This window comes from Lemur catta, chromosome 2 (assembly GCF_020740605.2).
Source record: "Lemur catta isolate mLemCat1 chromosome 2, mLemCat1.pri, whole genome shotgun sequence".
In the NCBI taxonomy this organism is placed as follows: domain Eukaryota; kingdom Metazoa; phylum Chordata; class Mammalia; order Primates; family Lemuridae; genus Lemur; species Lemur catta.
In genome coordinates this window covers 84,213,209-84,232,591 of record NC_059129.1, presented here as the reverse complement: position 1 = coordinate 84,232,591, position 19,383 = coordinate 84,213,209, and the positions used below count along the sequence as shown (strand labels likewise).

General features: G+C 35.3%; 1 protein-coding gene across 3 annotated transcripts in view; it reads right to left on the bottom strand.

Annotated features, from left to right (window-relative positions):
- Positions 1-19,383, bottom strand: part of CFAP206 (cilia and flagella associated protein 206) — a 44,632-nt gene that overhangs the window by 15,898 nt on the left and 9,351 nt on the right. For all 3 annotated transcript variants that reach the window (XM_045543990.1, XM_045543992.1, XM_045543991.1), the window contains 5 exons: positions 18,686-18,894; positions 11,409-11,528; positions 7,273-7,471; positions 4,863-5,003; positions 2,156-2,349 (listed from right to left, as the gene is read on the bottom strand). In XM_045543990.1, the coding sequence (XP_045399946.1) occupies positions 2,156-2,349; positions 4,863-5,003; positions 7,273-7,471; positions 11,409-11,528; positions 18,686-18,894 (863 nt within the window). The remainder of the gene's footprint in view (positions 1-2,155; positions 2,350-4,862; positions 5,004-7,272; positions 7,472-11,408; positions 11,529-18,685; positions 18,895-19,383) is intronic.

Sequence of the window (19,383 nt, the reverse complement as noted above, 5' to 3'; positions counted from 1 at the left end):
CTAGCCAGGCATAGTGGTGCACAAGTATAGTCCCAGCTACTTGGGATTCTACAGCAGCAGGATTGCTCCAGCCTAGGAGTTGGAGGTTGCAATGAGCTATGATGATGCCACTGCACTCTAGCCCAGGCAACAGAGTGGGACCCTATCTCTGAAAGCAAAACAGAACAAAACAAAACCCTGACAAATAGAGCCAGGGAAGGCCACGAAGGGAGGGTTCTTGCGCTTGTATGCCTGATAACAAGAACTATCACAAAAGACTCTGTAAAAACCACAACTTTGCACAAAGGCCACTGCAACCTTACACACACACAAAAATACTTCTGTGAGGATATCTCCCCAGCAACTGCCTGTCCAACCTCGGACTGGTGCCACCCTTGTTACTGCTCCTTGTAGCCAAGGATAATTATCTCAAAACAATTACGTAATCCTCCTCATTTTTCCTTTAAAAAACCTTTGCCTTCCTTTACCTCCCTGAATACGCACATAGTTTACTATGGTGCACATATTACCATTGCAATGCTCTACTCCCAAATAAACATCATTTTCTTTTAGAGAGCCTCTGGACAGAGAAGAATTTCTAAAACAAGACTTTAAAAAAAAGCACACTTTTTAAAGGGAAAAATTAATAGATATGTCTACATTAAAATTAAAGATGAGTCTCCAATTAAGTACTCTACTGACAAAGTTAAAAGAGAGGTGACAGACTGGGAAAAGATATTTGCAACTATTATAACTTATAAAGGATTGATATTTAGGATAGACAAGCAAACAAGTTAAAGACAAAGTTTAGTGCAGGAAAAAAACGGGCAATAGTTGCAAACAGTCGATGCAAAGAAGGCTATATCTGAATGGATAAATGGATGTAATAAGAGATGTTGAACTTCACTATCAGAAACATGCATAATAAAACCATAATGAGATACCATTTTAAATTAATCAAATTGGCAAAAATTACAGTGTGGGTAATTGACAAACCTCATTCTGAAGTTAAATTGGTACAATCATTTTGAGTCATCTTTCAGTTGAGCCAAAAATTGTAGCCCTACCATTGGCCCACATACAGAAGGGTATTAAATAGACAAGACCAATCTCTTACCACAACAGCAGTAACCTAGAAGGCTCTACAGAATTGCTTCACTCAAAAGGAGAGCTGGAATGTCACATCAACAGACAGCACAATCTCAAAACAGCTCCAACTGAGCTGTCCAAGGTCCTGACCACCATCTCTCTCCCCCAGCCCCCTCAGATGATTTTGTCCTTAGTTGTTTCTGATATTCCTGCCCATGTGTTCTGACTACCCTCTGTGCTTCACTGTCACCAGGGCTCTTACCAACTACAGTTCTCTTACCAATTACTTCTTGGATCCCCGCTGGCCAGGTCAGTGGTACCAAAACCTATCTTCTTCATAGTTAAAATGTTGCTACAAATAGCAAACAATCAATAGATTGTTTAAACCATGCATTTTAAAATCATTTTTATTTGAATACGTTTAAAAGAGAGGAACTCAATGGAGAGAGGAGAGACAGAAAGACCAATTAAAAAGTGAACAATGAAAATGAGAAACAAAGAGGAAGAACATGAGATGAACATAAAGCCTTAGAAAGTAAGCTCCATACAGGCAGGGATTTGTATCTGTGTTGCTCACTGGTAACCCCCTGTGCCAAGAATAATTCCTGGCATATAGTAAGTGGCTTACTAAATATTTGATGAATGAATAAATGAATAGGCACAGATGTACAGAAAACACACCTTCAGATCCATTTAGTGGCCTTTCAGACTACCACAATTCAAACCTATTAAACTGTTTTGTAACTCTGAATATAAGAAAGTTATCATCTATGTTATCTGTGCTAAGCTCCCCCAATTTTAGACACATGAATACTGTAGTTTCAATTATTTAACTAAATGACGTCTTTTTCTTTCAGATTTTTCCAGTCTGTTAATTCATCAATTTGACTTCATATCTTGTTTTCATTATTCTTTATGGATTCCATTAGTTTCCATCTTCATATGTGAATCCCTTTCAGATAACCTAAAGACTCCCATCTGAACCTGTCTTTGCCTGACCTTGGGAACCAGTCAGCAACAAAATATAACTTTTTAATGAGCTATACTTTTAAATGTCATAAATTCTTAAAATATTGGCCCTTCTTACCTGAGAATATGGAATGAGTGTTTCAAACTGTTGGTGAAGTTCCAGTAGCTGAATTAATTCTACATTTTTTTTTGCCTTTTCTATAACTAAATCAATATAAGTTTCAGGATTTTCTGCAAATGAATATGCAGCATCTCTAGTATTGAAAGTGTAATACTTTTCTTTATATTTCAAAATTCCAATTGCCGGATTTCCTGAATATTAAGACAAAGAATTGAATTAAATATGGAATATCTTAATCACTTAAGAAATATTAAGTGATTCTATGTTTCTAATACATCCATAGAACCATCCATAGAACCATATACTCAATTTTTAACATATTGCTAATTCTTTTATTTTGCTAAAATGTTATATAATAATTAGCAATTTTAAATCATATATTAAGTGATATTTCATATTGAATTCATATTAATTATTTATTTTAAAGTATATTTTATGCAAAAATACTTTCTACTCTCCAGATATAAGATGTTTCAAAATCTCCTATCAAAAGCCATTTAGTTAACTAGCAGATTTTTTAGATCACTTAAACTAAACTAATTGCTATAAGGATTGTTTTTAAAATAATTCTGTAAGAACTACAAAAATGAGACATCTTTTCCAAAATGCACAGTTCCATGTTAGAAAATATTTCCCACCATAAAAAGATACTAGAAAGACTATATTTTATTAAGTATCCACAGTTTGTGAAAATTATACAGGAAACAGCAATACTGTCTTATTTATTTATTCAACAAATATTTATTGACCCTATTCTTGGTGCTAAGGATATTGAAGAAAACAAAGTTTTTGCTCTCAACAATTGACAAATATATCACAGGATACAGAGTGACCAGTGCTATGGGGGAAAAAATCAGGTTAAACACACAGTGAAAAGAAGGAAGGTAAGATTGATATTTGAAAAAGGCTGAATGAAATGAGGGAGCAAGGCATGTAGCTATCTGGGGCATAGAGCTTTCCAAGTAAAGGGAATACTAGGTGCAAAGGCTCTGAAGTGAAAATGGGCTTAGAATGTTCAAGAACAGCCAGAAGGCCAGCACAGCTGAAGTAGAGTGAATGAGGGAAAGAGTGCTAGGCAATACAGTCAGTGAAGTCATCTGAAAAGAACCTGACTGGTATGCCACAGTGTCATCTCAGGATTGAAGCCATGTGACCTGCTGTCCTGAACAGAAGGAAGGAAGTCCTATGGAATTCCCCTGAGGTAATACAGGTTGCTGCTGCACAGAAAATAATGTAGTAAGTAGAAATAATGTAGTGAACAGAAATAAATTTGTCAGAACTAGCTTATTCAGAGAGGAGTCTCAAACCATAGCCCCACAAGCCCTTCTACTTTTTCTATTCTTCCTTCTATCTTAGAACCATATGGGGGGAAGGTGCAAGGAACCACAGAGACCTCTTGGTTGATGCTTTTCATTTTTCTGAGGGGAAACTGAGGTCCACAGCAGGCAAGAGATTTGCTAAAGGTTACCCAGTTCACTAATGACACAAACTGGAACTAGAAACCAGGCTCTCCTGAACCCATAACTTTTCCAAACACATCATGCTACCTCTGTTGTCACCCCACATCCATGTTTCTCTGTGTGTATGTCCCTCATGACACCCTTCCCTTCTTATTTGTGTAGGAAGGAAGGAAGAGAAGGAGGGAGGAGAAAAGAAAAGGAAAGAAAAGAAAAGAGGAGAGGAGAGGAGAGGAGAGGAGAGGAGAGGAGAGGAGAGGAGAGGAGAGACGAGACGAGACGAGACAAAACTACCTACGTTCCATTGCTTTTTACTTCTGCATAGCTCTTGTTTTCTCCCCAGTATCAGTGACTCTCACTGGGCCTCAGAATACCATTATCTCAGTTCTCCATGGTAAACTTTTGTTATTCCCATCATGAAAAATGTAACACCATAAAAAATGAGCCAATTTGTGTGTTCTCTCTAGCCTATATGCACACAATCTTAGTAATTCTTTATGATGAAAAAAGTAATGCCCAATTGTGAAACATAACAAAAGAAATAAAGAAAATAACAAAGAAGAAAAAGAAGGTTAATGGTGTAAAGTAAATGAGAAACAACTTTGTCAAATAGTTTTCATTTTAACCCTAGCAGGCTCCTTGTTATTCTCAATTCACACAGCACTTTTTGGATAGTAATTTTTTTTTATCTCAATGTCTGATTTACTTTTTACATTGGAAAAGCTCTTATAAATAATATATACATCATAGAGAAATTTTACTGGATAAAATATTGGTCATTTCCTTAGAAGGATTTAACTTATAGAGAAATCCTTAGCTATGCTAATGAAACATAATTACAAAGTAACAAAAAATATTTTTAAATAGACATCAGTCAAGTAAGTGTTGCTCTTTCAGTAATTACTTTGGAAGATGATGTATTTTTAGTAATGTTGTATAACATTTCTGGAATCCTTCTCTGGGCTTGAGTCAACCCTTTCCATGGTACTTCAGCATCCGTCTTTCATAATATATATACACAATTTATTACTTATCATTTATAATTTCTTTTTTGTGTCAGTCTACCAGATTATACTATGAGTACCCCCAAGATCAAGACGTTCTCTGGATCATCTTTGTAGCTCCTTACCCAGTTTACCATTTGATTCCACAAAGTGTTAAAAAGTAAATATGTGAGTCACAATGACAATGCTCTACATTAAAAAAAAATTGGGGAAGGAAGACCAAAATTATTTCCAAAGATATACCTGGAAGGAGAAGACCATTTGTTGTAGCAAATGTATAAGCACAAAATCCCCGATACTGAATTAACAATTTATCAAAATTTGCTGTGGTTTCTGGGAAAAGCCATTCTAGTTTTCTGAAATCCATTGGATGTACTCTCTCTCCTAAAATGAAAGAAGAGAACAAGAAAAGCTTATATTCAGCGAGAAGGTTAAATGTCCTAAATAAATCAGTAGTAGCTCATTATAAACATTAACTTTTTATTGCTTTATACTTTTCCTAATTCACAAAAACTTGATACTCACAAAACCAGATTTATGGGGAGGGCTATTCAAGCAAAGAAGTACCAGTCACCTCAGTGACTTGGAGGTCACACAAGTTTCTGGAGCAAAGTTGGAGGCAGAACTTTGCTCCAGAATAAAGAACACAGAGGAGGCCGGGTACGGTGGCTCATGCCTGTAATCCTAGCACTCTGGGAGGCTGAGGCGGGTGAATCGTTTGAGCTCAGGAGTTCAAGACCAGCCTGAGCAAGAGCGAGACCCCATCTCTGCTAAAAATAGAAAGAAATTATATGGACAACTAAAAAATATATATATAGAAAAATGAGCCAGGCATGGTGGCATATGCCTGTAGTTCCAGCTACTCGGGAGCCTGAGGCAGTAGGATTGCTTGAGCCCAGGAGTTTGAGGTTGCTGTGAGCTAAGCTGATGCCACAGCACTCTAGCCCGGGCAACAGAGTGAGACTCTTGTCTAACAACAACAACAAAAAAAAGAACACAGAGGAGAGGCCATTTCAGAAAAGCATGTTTTGCCACAGAAAGAAATGCTGACTAAGTCACTTCTGAAAGAATATGTGGTGCTTCCTGCTGCCACAGAGTATATAACCCAAGGAAATGAGCAGAAGAGACTGGCTACTATGTGACCAAGACTGAGATAGATGAACTTCATTCAAGATGGTGTAGCTCTTAATAATATATTAGGTGGCAAAATACGTTGCATATGATATAATACTTATATACTAGGACTATGGCTTCTTGAAACAGTAGAGAATGTTCTAAGCAAAAGTCAAGGAAATGTCTCTTAATAACTTGATTTTGATAAAAGGTGTGTAATTTTTGTTCTTTATACTTTTAAAAATTCTTCCTAGTGTTGGTTAGTTCACCAATTTACATTTGATAAACAGACTGAATAAATTTTTATACAAATAATACCTTGTATTTATAAAACATTGTTCCCCAAGGTTCTTAGCTTTCATAATCCCATCTAATCTTCTATGCCGGGTTCTAAACTCAACAAGCAAACATCACAAATGACCTTGTGGCTACAGCTGAAAATAAATGCATAATTTGGAGAAAATAAACCACCTTTTTTTTCCTGATATGCCTGAAAGCCTCCAATAATAAGGTGTAGCAGGTGTAAATTAAATTCTTTTAGAAGAATATTGGTTCTCATTGGTTCTCTAAATTCACTGCAGCAGTAACTCAATAAAAGTGTTCCTACTGAATAAAAAGTTCTGATATATAGTGGGAAATAACACAACTACATTTAAGAAGTTGCAAGTTAACTGTCTTGCTGATATAGTTGAGCTTAATATCCACTGCTGAAACTACTTTAACTTCAATTTCATTTAATATTTCTTAGATACACTATTTTAATGAAATAAGTAGTAAAAACTTGAACTGAAAGGATGCTTTTGAGTCTCTAATTTAGTTTTTGGTTTTTATGAATTCTAGTAGTTTAAGAAATCACAGCTACATTTTTATTTTCCATTTTAATGAAAACAGAATTTGAAAATTCATAGAGCAAATCATATACTTTCATTTTATGGAAAAACTCTCTTTCTAGGCAACAACCCAAGTCCCAGACTCTTATCTGGTATTTCTCATGAATTTTAACTTGTCTTTAGCTAATAGAGACCAAAGACCAAAAAGGTAAAAAGTTTACTGATAAAGATAGTCTTTCTGTAAGAATCAATGTATCTTTTAAAGGACCTAAAATAAGCTCAATTAATCTTATAGAAGTAAAATTTATTAGTTTATAAATTCTCAACTTGAATCTGAGGTAGATAAATAACATTCTAAAGAAATGGAGCTTTATTTGCAACAAATATAGCAAAGCTTAATATTCTTTTTTCTATAACAAATCAATAATAAAATCCCTAGACCTGCAACAGAAACACATATGGGCAAAAAAATCACTGTTAACCAAAACATTAATAATAATATTGTGAATGGTCATTGCTGGATAGTAAGTTATTCAGTTTACATACTTTCTGTTTTCCACATTTCCTATAATGAACACTAGGTACTTTATAACCAAGAAAGATGTTTAATGTTTTATAAGAAAGTTATAACATGAAAATTTTAAAACAAAAGAGTGACTTTATTCTAGAAGTAATTTTAAAAAGAGGAAATAATGGATGATTTTCATTACCCATGTGTTCTTTCATTCTACACACATCAGTTTTCACAGTCATTCCATTAAGAAGATCTTGCATTATTTTTCCAGGAAAGTGTAGTTCATGGGCACCCAGGAATGGCTCAAGGTGAGTAGCTAAACTACTGAGGACACTAATCAAAATAGTTTCATCCTGAAGGCTAGACCACAGACTGGAAAGTGAAATGAAGACAGGCTGAGGAAGAGAAAAAAAAAGTTTGAAATGTAACTGTACAACAAAATTATAAATCATTGTACTCTTAAAAATAAATAAAATAGTCATTTGCAAAGAAATTAATACTTTCTTAAGTCAAGCAAGACTTATGAAGTTATACAATAGTCTCCAGATAGAAATTTGACTTATAAATCATGAGAAAATTATTTGAAAGCATTTTATTTTGATACAATTAGTATATATAAAGTTAATTTATTGAAAAAAGCCAAACACATGTGAACACCTAAGAAAGATTTATGGACACTTCATCTCAAAAAGCTAAGGGGAAATATTTTTTAAAAAATAAAGCTAAATATGATTCATTATAATTGGATTTATCTGGCTCAATCATGATTATCGAGAAAGTATAGAGATATTCATATATCTTAGGGCATGTCTTTTGAGCTGCAAGTTAAAGATTTTAGGTTAGTGAGATAAAATGTTTCTTATTCATATTAAAAATCTGATACCATATCACACTGATATCATGGAAATACAAAATATCATCTATAAATTCTATAAAAATCTCTATATACATAAACTTGAAAATGTGGAAGAAATGGCCAAATTCTTAGAAACACACAGCCTCCCTAGGCTCAATCAGGAAGAAATAGAATTTCTGAACAAACCAAAATCAAGTACCGAAATTGAAGCAGCAATAAAAAAACCTTCCTAAAAAAAAAAGTCCAGGACCAGATGGTTTCACACCCAAATTTTACCAGACCTACAAAGAAGAACAGGTGCCTACCCTGCAGAAATTATTCCACAACATTGAGAAGGAAGGTATCCTCCCCAACACATTTTATGGAGCCAACATCACCCAGATACCAAAACCAGGAAGGGACTCAACAACAAAAAAAAACTAGAGACCAATATCCCTTATGAATATAGATGCAAAAATTCTCAATAAAATCCTAGCAAAACAAATTCAGGTGCTTATCAAAAAAATAATCCATAATAACTAAGTGGGCTTTATCCCAGAGATGCAGGTATAGTTCAACATATGCAAATCTATAAATGTAATTCACCACACAAATAGCATAAAAACAAAGACTGTGTGGTCCTCTCAATAGACTCAGAAAAAGCATTCAACAAAATTCACACCCTTTTATGATAAAAACGCTTAACAAAATAGGCATAGACGAGATTTACATAAAAATGATAAAAGCCATATATGAGAAACCCACAACCAACATCATACTGAACAGGGAAAACCTGAAAGCATTCCTCCTTAGAACTGGAACCAGACAAGGTTGCCCTCTGTCACTGCTTCTATTCAACATAGTGCTGGAAGTCCTAGCCAAAGCAATTATACAAGAGAAGGAAATCAAGGGCATCCAAATGAGGGCAGAAGAAGTCAAACTATCACTCTTTGATGATGATATGATCTTATATCTAGAAAACCCCAAAGATTCTGCCATAAGACTACTGGAACTGATAAACAAATTGAGCAAAATCTCAGGTTACAAAATCAATGTACACAAATCAGTACCATTCATATATGCCAACAACAAACTGAGAACCAAATCAAAGACTCAATAGCCTTCACAATAGCAACAAAGAAAATAAAATACCTAGGAATATACTTAAATACGGAGATGAAAGACCTCTACAAGGAGAGCTATGAAACACTGAGGAAGGAAATAGCAGACGACGTATACAGGTGGGAAACCATACCACACTCATGGATCAGCAGAATCATTATTAAAATGTCTGTACTACCCAAAGTGATCTACAGATTCAATACAATCCCTATTAAAATACCAACATCATTTTTCACAGATCTAGAAAAAAATAATTCTATGCTTCGTATGGAACCAGACAAGACCCTGTATAGCAAAAGCAATCTTAAGCAAAAAGAACAAATTGGGAGGCATCAATTTACCAGACTTCAAGCTATACTACAAGGCTACAGTAATAAAACAGCATAGTACTGGCACAAGAACAGAAACATAGATCAATGGAACAGAACTGAGAACCCAGATATAAAACCATCCTCATAGAGCCATCTAATCTTTGACAAAGCAGACAAAAACATACACTGGGGAAAAGAACCCTTATTCAATAAATGGTGCTGGGAAAATTGGATGACCACATGTAGAAGACTGAAACAGGATGCACACCTCTCACCTCTCACAAAATTCAACTCATGATGGGTAACAGACTTAAACCTAAGGCACAAAACTATAAGAATTCTGGAAGAAAATGTTAAAAACTCTTATAAACATTGGTCTAGGCAAAGAATTTATGAAGAAGACCCCAAAGACAATCACAGCAACAACAAAAATAAATAAATAGGACCTGATTAAATTAGAAAGCTTCTGCATAGCCAAGGAAACCATCACGAGAGCAAACAGACAATCTATAGAATGAGAGAAAATATTCACATACTACACATCCGATAAAGGTCTGATAACTAGAATCTATATAGAACTCAGGAAAATCAGCAAGAAAAAAATCAAACAACCCCATTAAAAAGTGGGCAAAGGACATGAACAGAAACTTTTCAAAAGAAGACAGACTAATGACCAAGAAACATATGAAAAAATGCTCAACATCTCTAATCATCAGGGAAATGCAAATCAAAACCACAATGAGATATCACTTCACTTCAGTGAGAATGGCTTTTATCAAAAATTGCAAAACAACAAATGTTGGCATGCATGTGGAGAGATAGGAACACTCATACACTGCTGGTGGGACTGCAAACTAGTACAACTTCTATGGAAAGTAATGTGGAGATACCTCAAAGAGCTAAAAGTAGATCTACTATTTGATCTGGCAATTCCCTTACTGGGTATCCACCCAAAAGAAAAAAAGACATTGTATAAAAAAAGACATCTGTATTCCAATGTTTATAGCAGCACAATTCACAGTTCAAAGATGTGGAAACAACCCAAGTGCCCATCAATACATGAGTGGATTAATAAAATGTGGTATATGTATACCATGGAATACTACTCAGCCACAAAAAACAATGGTGATCTAACACCTCTTGTATTATCCTGGATAGTGCTGGAGCACTGGAATGGAAAAACAAGCACCACAGCTACTCACCATCAAATTTGTATTAACTGATCAACACTTACGTGCACATAAGTAGTAATATTCATCAGGTGTGGGGCAGGTGGGATAGGGGAGGAGGGGATGGGTATATTCACACCTAATGGGTGCAGTACACACTGTCTGGGGGATAGACACACTTGAAGCTGACTTGGGTGGGACAAAGGCAATATATGCAACCTAAACATTTGTACCCCCGTAATATAATGAAATAAAATAGAAAATGAAAAATGAATAAAAATCATCAACTTAAACAAAAAATCAATCAGGTACCACATATAAGTTAAACAATTTAGCCTTTTGTTTCTTGATTTTTAAAACCAAATATTGGGAATAACTGCAGAAAGTTCTTAGAGCCTCAAATGCTCCACACAATACTGCATGTACATTTTATACCTCCTTGCATAGATAAATGTTGCCAGGTTTGTCCACAAAATGGTACAGATAATCAGAAAGTCAATATAAGTGCAGGCCTGGTAAACAAAGTGATTATTAACTGTCTTTTCAGAAAAAAGTTACATCATCCCTGTGCTGGAGGCAATTTCCAAATAGCTAACATGAACACATTTTCAACATGGCACTATGGATTACTTCTGTTGCCACAGCCAGTACTGGTATTATGGTTATCATACTATATATCTGCATTTCCTTTAGTAGCCATTGTTTATGTAGGAAAATTCTCTCATCCAACTTATAGCATACTGTTACTACAAAATAACCATAAAGAACAAGATCAACTTGTATAAAACTAATGTTATATTTTTAGCAATTAAATATAATTATAATGACTTCTGATCCAATTTATAGGACTCAAAAGGATCCCTTAACAAGGTCAAAGCTGATGACAAATACTTACAAAGACCTGTGATGTTGGGACAGCTGTCTTTGATTTTACAGTCATTTTTAATTGCTCCAGATAGGCTCGTAACTGACTTATCATCAACTCCACTTCTTGAGTGCAAGTAATTATTTCAGACTATGAAGAGAACATGAGTTGCATTAATATTTTCATAATTTCAGTACAAAAATCATGTTTTAAAGCCATCCTTCCTCCCCATATTCCCTGAGGGTAGGCTCAGTGACAGCACAGTCTGTTCCTCATGGTATCCCCAACATTTAGAATAGTACTGGCATATGTTTGGTGCTCCAAAAATATTGGTGGGATGGATGAATCTTTTGAAATATAGTGGGATATAATTTTCTCAAATGTATACATATTCTTAGATATTAAATCTCATTGCATTCCTATGAAATGAATCCACAAAAATCCACTTTGTTTAGGTATATAGCTGTTATTTTCCCATTCCTCAATGATAAAATGAGGTACTCCTCTGAAAACTATTTTGATAACAAGATTTAATAAAGTCACATTGAGAACCCGTTAGGAGCAAGCCAGTGGGGCACTATAGCTTGGTGGGCTAATGGGATGACAGATGAGGAAGAAGATCCCACCTATGACATATGATGATGGTTTGGGGATGACCAGAAACCTTATACTGAGTCAGCAGATATTTCTGAATAGCTTATCATAGAGTTCATCACTGAAATGACTTACAAGGCATTATCAATTGGAAGACAAGGTCAGATGCAAGTTGAAGATATTGTTTTCTTAATTCAAAAGGACCCAAGGAAGTTTATTAACGTTAAAGACTTGTTTCCTATGAACACAGAATTGAGACAAACTAGAAAAGCCTAAGAAGCAAACTATGGATCTTGACACTTTTTGTACTTTCTGAAATTTTGTTATTTTCTGGAAAAACTATATATTAATAGTAATGGTATATTTTCTAAAGTAAGGTCCTGATATCTAGCCACATATATAAAAGATGAGAAACACAAAGTTTCCAGCCTTTGTTTTCATACCTTCAATTTTAGAGTGATCTTTGAGCCTTTAATTGCCTGCCTTTATGTGACTATCTTTGAATTACTTATTGGGTTTCAATGATTACACAAAAAAATTTTTTTATCTCAACATATTATGTGGGCACAAAAATTTAGGTTATGTATATTGCCCTCCCCCTCACCCCCAAGTCAGAGCTTCAAGCGTGTCCATCCCCTAGACGGTGCGCAACGCACTCATTATGTATGTATACACCCATCCCCTCCCCCGCCTCACATCTTCCCGACACCTGATTAATGTTATTCCTAAATGTGCTCTTAGGTGATGATCAGTGAAACCAATTTGATTGTGAGTACATGTGGTGCTTATTTTTCCATTCGTGGGATACTTCACTTAGTAGAATGGGTTCCAGCTCTATCCAGGAAAATACAAGATGTGCTATATCACCATTGTTTCTTATAGCTGAGTAGTACTCCATGGTATACATATACCACATTTCATTAATCCACTCATGTATTGATGAGCATTTGGGTTGTTTCCACATCTTTGCAATGTGAATTGTGCTGCTATAAACATTGGAATACAGATGTCTTTTTTATAGAATGTCTTTTGTTCTTTTGGGTAGATGCTCAATAATGGAATTGCTGGATCAAATGGTAGATCTACCTGTATCTGTTTAAGGTATCTCCATATTGCTTTCCACAGAGGTTGCACTAGTTTGCAGTCCCACCAGCAGTGTATGAGTGTTCCTATCTCTTCGCATCCACACCAACATTTATTGTTTTGGGACTTTTTGATAAAGGTCATTCTCACTGAAGTTAAGTGATATCTCATTGTGGTTTTGATTTGCATTTCCCTGATGTTGAGCATTTTTTCATATGTTTGTTGGCCATTCTTCTGTCTTCTTTTGAAAAATTTCTATTCATGTCCTTTGCCCACTTTTTGATAGGGTTGTTTGATTTTTTCTTACTGATTTTCCTGAGTTCTAAATAGGTTCCAGTTATCAGCCCTTTATCGGATGTGTAGCATGCGAAATTTTTTTCCCATTCTGTAGGTTGTCTGTTTGCTCTCGTGACAGTTTTTTGGCTAGAAGCTTTTTAATTTAATCATGTCTCATTTATTTATTTTTGTTGTTGCTGTGATTGCCTTTGGGGTCTTCTTCATAAATTCTTTGCCTAGACTAATGTCTATAAGAATTTTTCCCACATTTTCTTCTAGAATTCTAATAGTTTCACACCTTAGGTTTAAGTCTGTTATGCACTGTGATTTGATTTTTGTGAGAGGTGAAAGGTGTAGGTCTTGTTTCAGTTTTCTACATGTGGCTATCTAGTTTTCCCAGCACCATTTATTGAATAAGGATTCTTTTCCCCAGTGTATGTTTTTGTCTGCTTTGTCAAAGATTAGATGGCTCTATGAGGGTGGTTTTATATCTGGATTCTCAGTTCTTTTCCACTGGTCTGTGTCTCTGTTCTTGTGCCAATACCAAGCTGATTTAATAACCACAGCCTTGTAGTATAGTTTGAAGTCTGGTAAATTAATACCTCCCATTTTGCTCTTATTGCCTAAAATTGCTTTTGCTAAACGGGGTCTTCTTGTGTTCCAAACAAAGCGGATTACACAAAAATTAAAGTACCTTGGAAACCATGCAGCATCTTCTGACTTTTGACTGTCTAAAGGATGAAGTAGTATTTATGTGTTAGGTATATTTGTGCCATTATTAGCTATACTGTAGCTATTGACTATGTGAAATCTAAATGGCATCTTTGGCTCTATCGTAGCTGGACCATGTGTTTCATGTATTCTAAAGGTTTTAGACAACAGTAGTCTGAAAATGTATTAAAGGTAGTGAACTGGTTTGTATTTCTTGTAAGGAGATGATATAGGAAAATATATTTTTTGTAAGAATGTTTGCCTTAAAAGATAATTTGTTTTAATATTCTTTTCTTCAGATAACAAGAGTCATTTTTTTTTTTTTTTTGAGAAACGAAAAGTTTTGTGTGAAGGTTTCCATGTTGGAAGGCTTTTATGATTTAAAACCTTTTAGGTTTATAACATACTATTTGCTAAGTTTTAGGAGAACTCATTTTGTCCAGTCAGATAACAGCTTCTAAAAATAAATGCTTTCAGTAGCAGGAATGGCATTCCTTAAAAATCTGATAGCAGGATAAGCATTTGTGGTAGTGTTTTATTAACATATTTGTAAGTACTTGCTCATTGTGGAAATGTATACTTGAGTAAAATAATATGTGGCTATGGAAACCACTTTTATAGTTCAAGATATACAGGGTTTGTTTGTATTCAGCTTATAGTATTAACTTATTACTGCCCTTAGCTCAAAATAAGGATTAGATTTGCATTAAATAGATCACTGAATGTTACTTTGTGAAACTGAACTTTCTGTGTGCTGTTTATAAACATTATCTATAAATCAGTACTTGAGAAAATTTTACTTTCTTAACCTATAAGCAATAAAGTACGAAAAATTAAACAGTACTTACCTTTCTATTCTTTGGGTATCTCATTTGTACTTACGAGCATTTAATATGGTGCTTAACATATTATCTATTTGTGTACTTATGAGCATTTAATACGGTGCTTAACACATAATAGGAATAAATGTTTGTAATTTTTCAAATTCACCATTTAGCAACATATTTTCAGATTACCATTATTGCATCAGAAATCTATTGTTTTTCTTTCAATGCTGTGATTTTTAGAGTTTTCTGCATTCTCCAATATGCAGGTAAGTAAATCACTGAAGTATATACAGCTACAATAAAGGGAGGAATCATGGTTCTACCCCAAACCATCTCAGCCCAGAGCCCAGCTCTTAATCATTACACTGCATTGTCTAACATGTAACCAGAAATGGTATTGGTGAGGGTTTATCAGCACAGTGTAAAAGAATTACATTTATTTGAAGAGAAAAAAGTGCATTTGAATTCTCAGACATCTATAGCCTAATTAAATGCTTTCTGGACTATTTTAAATGACAAAATAATTACTTCATAGGAAATATCAAGTATTATTATTATATTTCAACTAACGAATTTTTTTCATAAATATAACATTCATCTTGTTTTAATTTTACACATACTGCTGTTTAAGCATTTCCCCTCCTCTTGCTTTCATTCTCCCAGACAATATTATCTATAATATCTAACAGGTCTCTTGTCCACCCCATAGAGTTTTTTCTCCCTTGCTTGTTAGTACTGTTTTAGGAATCAAATATAAAAATGTAGTCGCTAAAGTTTTTTTAGATTTGTGCAACAGCAACAAGAAACAGAACTAAATTTGCATATGTTCTCCAAAGTGAAAGTTGCATTTGACATATAACACTTATAAAAGCTTATAATTAGAGATTCTCTAGACCCCCTCCCCCAAGCTATGTGTGTAGGGCCCATTCACAGAGTAGGCACACAGAGCTTCTTCATTTTTTCTGATAATGTCCTATTCAGCAGTCCCCAACCTTTTAGACACCAGGGATTGGTTTTGTTGGAAGACAGCTTTTCCATGGATGGGGAGTGGGCAGGCTGGGGGATGCGGGGGTGTGTTGCCACCTGGGCTCCACCTCAGATCACCAGACATTGGATTCTCAGGGGGAGCGAGCAACCTGGATCCCTCAATATGTGGAGTTTGCAGTGGGCTTCATGCTCCTATGAGGGTCTGACACCGCAGCGGATCTGATGGGGGCGGGACTCGGGTGGTGATGTGAGCCATGGGGAGCAGCTGTGGGTTCAGGTGGGGCTTCACTTCCTCACCCACCGCTGGCCTCCTGCTGTGCAGTGCAGTGCAGCCCAGTTGGGGACTGCGGTCCTAGAGCAATCATTCTATTTACATTTTACCAAATGTAAAACATGTAGATTTCACGACATGTAGAGTTTTTAGTTACAATATTCACAATCAGTTATAATTTCACAACAGTCAAATGGTTGGGGAAAGCATGTGATCCCAGCATGTTTCTTTGTCTCCTTTCCTCTACTTTCCCTCCACTCCTTTTAAAAAAATTTGTAAGTTCCTCATACTTTCTACCATGGACAATTTTCAACAAGTCTAGTCAAACTCATAGAAGCAGAGAATGGAATGGTATTTTCTAGGAACTAAAGGAAAGGGGAGTTGCTATTCAACAGCTATAAAGTTTTAGTTACGTAAGATGTATCTGCTAAGATCGTTATCCAACATAGTTAGCAATACTGTATTGTTACTGTACTTGGCAATACTATAATTGACAATACTGTATTGTAAGCTCAAAAATGTGTTAAGAAGGTGGATCTCATGTTTAATGTTCTTACTACTATGAAAATAATAAGATAAAATGAAATAAAATAAAATAAGCACAAATTCCATCTAGCTGATTTTTTTACTTGTATTATCAGGAAATATCAAGAAGCCCTGTGTTGCCTCATCTGTAAATGGGCCCTGCAAGCATAGCTGAGGGGGAAAGAAGTCTTGATTTAGGGGTTTTAAGAAATGTTCTGTCAAACACAACTTTTACTTGCACAGTAAGAATAAGTGCTTTTCTCTCTTTGGTGACTGGCTTGCATTTCAAAATCCCACAGAGGATGGAATTTTGTTTTCTCAACTAAGACAGTCAAGACTGTAATCACTGCTCCCTTTTATTTTCCCAAATATTTGAATTTGTTCACTAAAGCACATAAAAGCCTGAACAAAACAAAATAACTCACTATCTTACCCAGGCTATAATTGGATTTTTCAATGTTTACATGAATTGAATGCGACTTTGACGAGACAGAATTCTTTAAATCAAAATAATTTGACTTTAAAAAGAGCATTCATAGATTTCAATATAGGATAAGTCTTGGCTAAATATAAATTTACGTATTTTACAACCTAGAGATAATACTGATTAAATCAATATCCATTCTGTAATAATCAACCTTAACTGTCACTAAGACGGAGAAATTTTAGATAGTTTAAAAAAAGCAACAACAAAAAAAAGACTCAAAGACTCTTTGAGCAGCAAAGAGAAAGCCAAGAAAACTCATCTTGACTCTGACTAAAGTCAGTGTGAAATAGCCATGAAGAGGGCTAAGACAAGAAAGTTAACCTTCTCAATAACATGAACAGCAAGGAGCTTGGAGATGAGATATTGTCTGGAAAAATAAAAGCTCTTCAGCTTCTTACCCTACACCAAAATGAAATCAGAGCTGTTCTGTTAAGGCCCTAACAATGATGATGATGGTAATCATAAACATCATCATCATCAATTTAGTGAGTGCCACACACTGTTTTTCTACCTTATTTTCGTAGTGGAGACTATGAATCACCCCATTTTACAGATATGGAAACTAAGGCACAGTGAAGTTAAGCAACTTCCTTAGAGACACAGATGATTTAGTAGTTGCAAAGCCAGGATTAGAACCCATGTGGTCTGGCTGCAGAGCTCACACTCATCACTTCTACATTCTACTCTCTTTCTACCTGTGAGAGGTGGAATGCCAATGAGAATTTAAGACTAAGTTAGTTGGTTTAATATGATTCATGACCGGAAGCTGTGAGAAGATAATATATAATGAATGACATTTTTGCAACATCCTTATAGTATGTATGACACTTTCCCAGAGATTTTTCTTATAATATGTCCTCTGAATGCAGATGACAAAAGGAAATGTGAGGTCTACTCCTGTGGACACATGTGCATTTCAAAATAAATCGATTACAAAATCCTCTTAGTATCTGACTAGTTACATAAGGCTGATAATCACAAGTCAATGTTAAAGGAACATCTAACCAAAAGGATGATTTGGTTTTGAATAGCTGATTTTAAAATCCTTTCTTTGGAAGGCAATTAGATAGTAGGCTAGTTGTGAGGACAACCCCTAGTTTGTTACAATGAAGTCATACCATCAGGATGTTTCTCTCTTTATTCTCTATAGCTAGGTAAGGAGAGAGGACAGACCAAGTGCATGCAAAAGTAGTATCACGCCGTTAAGATACAAGTTAAAAAGAAGAGGGGTCAGAACACATCCTACTCTATCCCTCAAGAAATTAGTATTCATTCATACAAAAGGCAGTTCCACTGGCAATCATACTATCAGGTACCAAAGAAATAAATAACTATAAAATCAATTTCTACCACTATATTTTCATTGAAATCAAAACCCAACTTTCTCACTTCTATTTTAATTCCTGCCCCTACCAATGCAATATAAACTGAGCAGTTATCGAGGTTGCCTCCTCACTTAGAGACCTGGTTCTACCTGGTTTAGCCACATAACATTTAAAGAGATTGCATTATCTGGAAAAGGCCAGACCTTCTGAAATGAACTCACCAAAATGATGAGAAGGAAGACCTCGTATTGTCGCACATTATATAGTGCTTCTTTCAACATATATGGCTTAAGTTCAGTACTCATGAGCGGGCTCCTTGTTGCCTTCTCAAGGATGGCTGTGTAGCGGTATGCCAGGTTCTGAGCAGTCTCAAGTTGGGAATCAATATGCTGAGTGGTGGCTGGCACTGCTTCTTGGAGAATAGCTGGCACTGTTTTTAATGGTATAAAAAGGCAGTCATAAAAGAGTCTAAAAAAAGAATTCAGGAGAAAAGCCTAGAAGGTAGTCACATTTTAAGCCTTAAGTTAGGCTTTTTCCCCCAATCAAACTAACAATAATGAGGCATGTGTTCATGGGTCCCACACCATGAAGAAAAGAATCCAAACAAAACCTTCCAAAAAAAAAGACATTGTTAGAATGATAACCAAAAGTTAGAGCAGATTAGTTTTTGCCAAAAAAACATAGAATAGTTTAAAAAATAGGTAGACTTTGGTATTACATGTTGTTCATCATGTGCCTCTATAGAAGCCACTATCCCTCCTCCCTCCTTCTGTGTATCTTTTCTATTTGAAAAACAAAAAAAAGCATGGCTTCTTAAGAAACTCATCTGGATGCTGAAAAATAACGGAATTGTCTAGCAAGGGAAGGAAATTTATGAAAATGAGAATTGACTTTTTAGAACAGCTTTTAAAATGAAAAA